The sequence below is a fragment of the Natrix helvetica genome (genome assembly GCF_964273705.1).
Source record: "Natrix helvetica genome assembly, chromosome: 16".
Classification (NCBI taxonomy): Eukaryota; Metazoa; Chordata; class Lepidosauria; order Squamata; family Natricidae; genus Natrix; species Natrix helvetica.
This window is the reverse complement of record NC_138563.1, coordinates 1,481,501-1,489,111: the sequence shown is the minus strand read 5'-3', so window position 1 is coordinate 1,489,111 and position 7,611 is coordinate 1,481,501. Positions and strand designations below refer to the sequence as shown.

At 47.2% G+C, this 7,611-nt stretch overlaps 1 protein-coding gene across 1 annotated transcript; it reads right to left on the bottom strand.

Annotated features, from left to right (window-relative positions):
- Nucleotides 1-4,886: 4,886 nt before the first annotated feature.
- On the bottom strand, nt 4,887-6,659 carry LOC309400056 (uncharacterized protein). Its single transcript, XM_081968373.1, has 2 exons — nt 6,606-6,659; nt 4,887-5,661 (listed from the first exon to the last, which is right to left on the bottom strand). Exon 2 carries the CDS (start codon nt 5,648-5,650, stop codon nt 5,273-5,275), a length of 378 nt encoding a protein of 125 aa, XP_081824499.1. The 5' UTR covers nt 5,651-5,661; nt 6,606-6,659; the 3' UTR covers nt 4,887-5,272.
- Nucleotides 6,660-7,611: the final 952 nt, after the last annotated feature.

The window sequence follows — 7,611 nt, the reverse complement described above, 5'->3', positions numbered from 1 at the left end:
CCTCCTCCTCCTCCTCTCCACGAACCCAACTCCCTTCTAGCCCTGATGATGTTCCCTAGTTGGGTCATGAAATGTCTGCAAGAAAGCCACCCAACTCAAAGGACCCCACAGTCTTCCTCCTCCTCCTCCTCTCCGCAAACCCCACTCCCTTCTAGCCCTGATGATGTTACCTAGATGGTTCATGAAACATTTGCAAGAAAACCATCCAGCTCAGAGAGCACCGGGGACCCCGTAGTTCAACCCCGTAGCTACGAAGATTCACCTGTATTGGATCGGGTTGGCTAAGCAGGCATCACCCTCAACACTTTTTTTAAAAAAGAAAAAGAAAAACAGAAGTAGGAAAACAATCCAGGTCGGCTGAAAAATATACGCAGATGATACTTACAAACTCGGCTAGGAGTCCCATGCAAATTGAGCTCAAGTTTTGCCTCTTCTTCATGGGTTGCTGAGACATCAACTTGGGCTTCCAAGGGATGGACAATGGGCAATTAAACTTCATTTTTTTTCCCAGCCTTTAGCCCTTCACAGAAAGAATTCAGATGAGCTCAGCTTTCAGAAATACTTTGATCTTTGCAAAAAATAAAGAAGCTAAAATGCAAAACTTCCTTGATTGCAAGGATTCTGGATAAGCTTCATTATTATTGTTTTTAACTTAACCACAAGCCACAAGGGAGACGAAAGTTTCGGGCTAATTCCTGCCTGAAACCAGACCTTTACCGCAAGTTTATACAAATGGATTTCTTTTTTTAAAATGTTTGCTCTCTTTAATTCTTATTGTTTTGGGAGAGGAAAATCCACCACCCTTCCTGTAAACATATGAGTTCAGAAAAAAGCATTTTTAACCTGTCTTTGAGCAATGTGCTGACTCGTATTCCTTAAACCAGCATCTTCCTTTGATTGACTTCCTAATATTATTAATATTAACCATGGTGTGGGTTTGTGGGGGGCTACTGAATATGATTCATTTAGAGTCTGGTGCAGAGATCATGGAGGGATTTTAATGACGAGGTTAAGTGAAACGGGACAAATGGAAGCAGGGGGGGAAATTGAGGGTGGAGAAGCTGATTAGTTGATCTCCAGATAAAATGTTAAGAAAATAAACCATTGCTTTTGGGGATGGAAAATGGAAGGTAAATTGATGGATGGGAGGGAGGGAGAGAGGAAGGAAGGAAGGAAGGAAGGAAGGAAGGAAGGAAGGAAGGAAGGAAGGAAGGAAGGAAGGAAGGAAAGGGAGATATGGAGGGAGAGGGACAGAGGGACAGAAGAAGAAAGGGAGAGAGGGAGGGAAGAAGGAAGGAAAAGGAAGGGAGTGAGGGAAATGGAGGGAGGGGGATGGAGGGACAGAAGAAGAAAGGGAGGGAGGGAGGGAAGAAGGAAGGAAGGAAAAGGGAGCGAGTGAGATGGGGAGGGAGAGGGATGGAGGGACAGAAGAAGAAAGGGAGAGAGGGAGGGAAGAAGGAAGGAAAAGGGAGGGAGCGAGATGGGGAGGGAGAGGGATGGAGGGACAGAAGAAGAAAGGGAGGGAGGGAGGGAAGAAGGAAGGAAGAAAGGGAGCGAGTGAGATGGGGAGGGAGAGGGATGGAGGGACAGAAGAAGAAAGGGAGGGAAGAAGGAAGGAAGGAAAAGGGAGCGAGTGAGATGGGGAGGGAGAGGGATGGAGGGACAGAAGAAGAAAGGGAGGGAAGAAGGAAGGAAGGAAAAGGGAGCGAGTGAGATGGGGAGGGAGAGGGATGGAGGGACAGAAGAAGAAAGGGAGGGAAGAAGGAAGGAAGGAAAAGGGAGCGAGTGAGATGGGGAGGGAGAGGGATGGAGGGACAGAAGAAGAAAGGGAGGGAGGGAGGGAAGAAGGAAGGAAGGAAAAGGGAGGGAGCGAGATGGGGAGGGAGAGGGATGGAGGGGCAGAAGAAGAAAGGGAGGGAGGGAGGGAAGAAGGAAGGAAGGAAAAGGGAGGGAGCGAGATGGGGAGGGAGAGGGATGGAGGGGCAGAAGAAGGGAGGGAGAGAGGGAGGGAGAGGGACGGAGGGACAGAAGCTTCTAAAAAAATTGCAAATGGGGTTATTAAAGAAGCCAAATTTGTCCTCATGGTTATTAAAGTAATTTGTTATAAGTGATGCTGAGGATACAATTTGCTAATGCCTAATTAAAGCTCCAGGCCTCATCAGGGCCACGGAGGAGGAGACCTCTGACAGTATATAAGCCCATGCTTCTGACCGTCTTCTCCACAGCTTCCCCAGAACTGCTCAGCTTCTCAGCTTCTCAAACAGGTAAAGTTGAGTTGAGGTGAGTCTCCTGGAAGACGAGGAACGCCTTCCCCCAATTTTGTGGGGCTTTCGAAGAAAGTTCTCCTCGCTCTTTGGGTGGCTGATGGAAGCTGACTGAGACCTGGTCCATGGAGAACATGACTAGGTTTCTCCTCCATGGACATTGCTACTTCAATTATAATATAACCATGTTTGTTCTCTTGGATTCTTTCAGGTCACCTCTCCACCACTATGGCTCTCTGTGGACCTTCCTGTGCCCTCCCCTCTTCTGCCTCCATCCCAACCGTTGGGTTCGGATCTGCCGGCTTGGGGGGCCTGGCCTCCAAAGGCTTGGGTCTCCGTCCCTTCCCCTTGGCCGAGTCTTCAGGAAGCCTGGGCACCTTGGAGGGCATTATCCCATCCTGCATCAACCAGATCCCAGCCTCTGAGGTGGTCATCCAGCCTCCTTCCTGCGTGGTTACCATCCCTGGTCCCATCCTGTCCGCCAGCTGTGAACCCGTCGCCGTCGGAGGCAACAACCCGTGTGCTCCTGGTGGTTTCGGCCAAGGGTTGCCCACCGGTCTTCTCGGAGGACTACCTTGTCTGGGCGCCCGTTACGGTTTTGTCGGTAACCGAGGCAGCATCTGTTATACCCCCTGTTAAACTCCCCCAGATGGTCCAAAGACAGGGAAGACGGAGGATCTGAAAGGACCAAGGGCAAGAACCTTTGGTGGCGAGGAGAACATCTACTAGAGGTTCCTCACGCCAATATCATCATCCCTCATCTTTCCTTAGCCCGAATGTCTTCTTTTCTCTCCCGTTTTTTCTTAAGCATGTGCTTTTCTGGTGATTGTTTATTCACAGCTCTTTTTGTGTGCATGTCACATATTTTAAAGGAATCTGAGCTTGTTGTGCTTCTCCGGGTGAATCACGCAGGATGAAAGAGACAACGTTTTTTGGCAAGAGAATCTCCTGTTGTTTGCTCCGTCACGCAATCTCCAGAGGGAAATTGTCCAACGTGTTCTCTTTGTCTACACTTCTCTCCTTTCTTTGCCGTGTTTAAGAATACGTTCGCTCCGGTTTCTTATACCCTGCCTTCCTAATAAAACGTTGCATCTCAATTTTGGTCCCTTCGATTTCTTTTTTAACGACATCGCGATAGCTGGGGTTGTGAGCGATAAAAGAAACAAAGCTGTCTAGATAAGAGCACAGCTAGTCCTTGACCGACAACAGTTCATTGAGCCAACATTCAACCAGAGGTGGTATTCAGCCAGCTCTGACAGGTGCTGGAGATCCGGTAGTGGAAATTTTGAGTAGTTTGGAGTACCGGCAAATAGGCTGGCTCTGCTCCCGCTGCCTCCCAGCTGATCTTCTTTTGTTGCCTTGAACAGGAGAACGGAGCTGGAAAGCAGGATAGGTGGGTGGGGAGGGAATGGGGATTTAGAATAGAATAGAATAACAGAGTTGGAAGAGACCTTGGAGGTCTTCTAGTCCAACCCCCTGCCTAGGCAGGAAACCCTATACCATTTCAGACAAATGGTTATCCAACATCTTCTTAAAAACCTCCAGTTTTGGAGCATTCACAACTTCTGGAGGCAAGTTGTTCCACTGATCAATTGTTCTAACTGTCAGGAAATTTCTCCTAAGTTGCTTCTCTCCTTGATTAGTTTCCACCCATTGCTTCTTATTCTACCCTCAGGTGCTTTGGAGAATAGTTTCACTCCCTCTTCTTTGGGGCAACCCCTGAGATATTGGAAGACTGCTATCATGTCTCCCGTAGTCCTTCTTTTAATTAAACTAGACATCCCCAGTTCCTGCAATCGTCCTTCATATGTTTTAGTCTCCAGTCCCCTAATCATCTTTGTTGCTCTTCTCCGCACTCTCTCTAGAGTCTCCACATCTTTTCTACATCATGGAGACCAAAACTGGATGCCGTATTCCAAGTGTGGCCTTACCAAGGCCTTATAAAGTGGTATTAACCCTTCACCTGATCTTGATTCTATCCCTCTGTTGATGCAGCCTAGAACTATGTTGGCTTTTTTGGCAGCTGCTACACACTGCTGGCTCATATTTAAATGGTTGTTCACTAGGACTCCAAGATCCCTTTCACAGTTACTACTACTGAGTAAGGTATCACCTATACTGTACCTGTGCATTTCGTTTTTCTTGCCTAAATGTAGAACCTTACTCTTTTCACCATTGAATTTCATTTTATTAGATAGTGCCCAATGTTCAAGTTTGTCAAGATCCTTCTGTATCTTTAGCCTGTCTTCTGGAGTGTTGGCTATTCCTGCCAGCTTGGTATCATCTGCAAATTTGATGAGTTCCCCATTTATTTAACAAACTGCAGTGGTTCCCTTAACAACCGTCGTGAACTGGGGAAAACTCATTTCTCCAGTGTCTCACTGAGCAACAGAAATTTGGGTTGTGGTCATAAGTCGAGGGGAACTTGCATTTGGGAGTAGTTCCATGTGGAGATGCTAAGTTAAGGAAGTACCCTTCCTAAGGTTGATATAACTTGATTGATCATTTATTTATCCGATACCCATCTCAATCGATATGCAAATAAACACTCTGGCAGACAACCTTAAATATACAGATATAGATATATAAATATATATCTTGAGAGAGAGAGAGAGGTAGAAGTTATGATGCTGCAATAAGCTTTATTATGGAAGAGTGTGAGATGAGAAAGCGATACATGCGCCAAGGAACAATGGACAACATTGTGAGGTTGAGGTTTTTTTCACAGCTATTCAAGAAGGGGCTTTCTAACCATGTTACATACAGTGCATTTGAAATGAGTAAAGGAGGAGTAAATTGGGGAGAGGACTCTCCAGCTTTAGTAGCTCCGTGGGGCTACGCACACCATCTCTACCACTGGCGCTAACTGGAAAAGATGGGTCCGGAAGAACTTAGCAAGCATCACATGGACCGAGAACAATACAACAGACCAGAACCGAAGATCTCGTTTTCCTTTCCAGGTGATTCTGCACCGTGGGGGGTGGGGAGGTCAACCCTTCACGAGGTTCTCAGTTGTACGTCAGGCACTTGCGGTTGTATCTTCTCCAGCCTCCGTAGTTGCCGTAGTTACCGTAGCTCCAGTACCCAAGCCGGCCGTACGCCCCGTAGGAGTTCATCGGGTGGGTGTAGCTACAGGATGCCACGTGGCCCACGGAGACAGGATCGTGAGTGGACGATATGATGGGACCTGGGATGGACACCACCGAGGCTGGAGGTTGGATGATGAGTTCCGATCCGGTGAGTTGGCTGGAGCAATTGCCGTGGCCACCCGTGTAGTAGTTGGCTCCAAGACCGGTGAGGGTGCCAGAGCCATAGGCGGAGACCAGCGCACAGGATCCGCTGTTGGAAACGTAAGGCACGTGGCTGACGGACCCACAGTATGACATCTTGAGGTCTTCTTCTGGAAGGCAGGCGATGCAAAAGAGAGGGGGAAATAAGAGCAGTGAAGACCAAGGTGGAAAGGGTGAGAAGTAGCGATGGGCTTCTTACTTAAAATGGGAAGGGAAGTTAGAGGATCAACAATCAGAGAGTAAACAACAACCTAGTTGAGGAAGTACCAAGGAGAAAAACCCACTCCCACTGTACAAATACAAAGCAAACCTTTCTAGCACTGATGATGTTCCCTAGTTGGGTCATGAAATGTCAGCAAGGAAACAATCAAGCTCAGACAGCATCAAGGATCCCTCAGTTCTTCTTCTCTTCCTCTTCCTCCTCCTCCTTTTTTCCCTTCCTTCTTCCTCTTCTCCTTCTCTTCCTCCTTGCAAACCCTACTCCCTTCTAGCACTGATGATGTTCCCTAGTTGGGTCATGAAATGTTGGCAAGGAAACCACCAAGCTCAGAGAGCATCTTACACCCCTCCATAAAATTTTTGATGGGTATGATAAATACCCAAACTATGATTTACCCTTCCCCCTTAGGATAATCTAGGACCATGATAAAGCTTGGTTTGAGTTGACTTGACGAATGAAGTCAGAGATGTGGCTGAAAAGATCTTGAGATCTTGAAGCCTCTCCCGTAGAGACTTTGGATCCAACCCACCTGGGATCTCTTGAGGTTCTCCACAAGATTTGATTTGATGGATGAAATCAGAGATGTGGCTGAAAAGATCTTGAGATCTTGAAGCCTCTCCCAGAGAGACTTTGGATCCAACCCACCTGGGATCTCTTGAGGTTCTTCACAAGAGATCCCAACTAAACCTCTTGATCCCCACCATAAAAATTTCACGAGCAGGAGAGAGGCACCCAGCCAGAACAACATGGAAGATGGACCAAACAGAGACAAACGGAGAAACCCAACCCAACTCAACTCCGGAGGAAGGGATGGGTTTGAATGGAGCTTACCTGGATCTCGGAGAACAGAACAGAGACAGCGATCGGAAGTGGACGCTAACCGTACCAAGCCTCCTGGCTCTCAAGCCCTTTTATACGCTTCTCCTGACCTCGGTTGGGGTGGGAGAGGGCAGCGCCAATCCCCTCCCACACAGGCCTTTCTCAATGAGAGGACGGAAGGAGGAGATGAAACGAATTATCACATCATTTTCGATCTTTGTTTCTCTCTCTGACCATTTGGCATCCGTTTGGATGATCCACACCAGGATTACATCAATCCAGAAATGTTACACCCTGTGTAAGACGGTGTTGCTGATATCGCAACAGCTGAAACCGCTTTTCTTCTGGTGCCAAAGTTGATGTCCACACTTTTTTTTTTCTTGCAGCAATAGAATCCAGAGTTAAGTTTCGGGGACTCCGCATTCTCTCGCCTTGGCAAAGTTTGAGGCAGCTCGACTTCCCTCCCCAATACCAACCTAAGCAATATTGCTTCTGGCGAAATCCATGGGGAGTTTTGTACGGGGGTGGATGGGGGTGCCTGTTTTGGAAGAAGAAGAGGGGGGGAACAAGCTGCTATTTCAAACCTTCTGAAGAAGATGGGCCTCGGGCCAAGATTTTTAAGGACTGCACCAAATCCTGCTTACTGCAGAATGTCAGCTGATTTTTTGGGGTGGGGGGAGGCATACAGGAGATCTTTCTAAAAAGAAATAAACAATTTCCAGAAATAGAAGAAGCCAATGAGTGCTGTGTTTAAATTCCCAGCCAGTTGACTTCTAAGTCATTAAGTCCACTTAAGTTTAAGGATGTTTAAAATTCCTTCCTTCCTTCCTTTATTCTTTCCTTCCTTCTTTCCTTTCTTCTTCCCTCCTTCCCTTCCTCCATTCTTGTACTCTTTCATTCCTTCATTCCTTTATTCTTTCCTTCATTCCTTTCTTCCTCTCTCCCTCTATTCTTGTTCTTCTTCCTTTGTTCATTCCTTTATTCTTTCCTTTCTTCCTCCCTCCTTCCCTACATTCTT

Coding starts and splice junctions, on each gene's coding strand:
- LOC309400056 (XM_081968373.1), bottom strand. CDS start 5,650: ATGTCATACTGTGGGTCCGTCAGCCACGTGCCTTACGTTTCCAACAGC.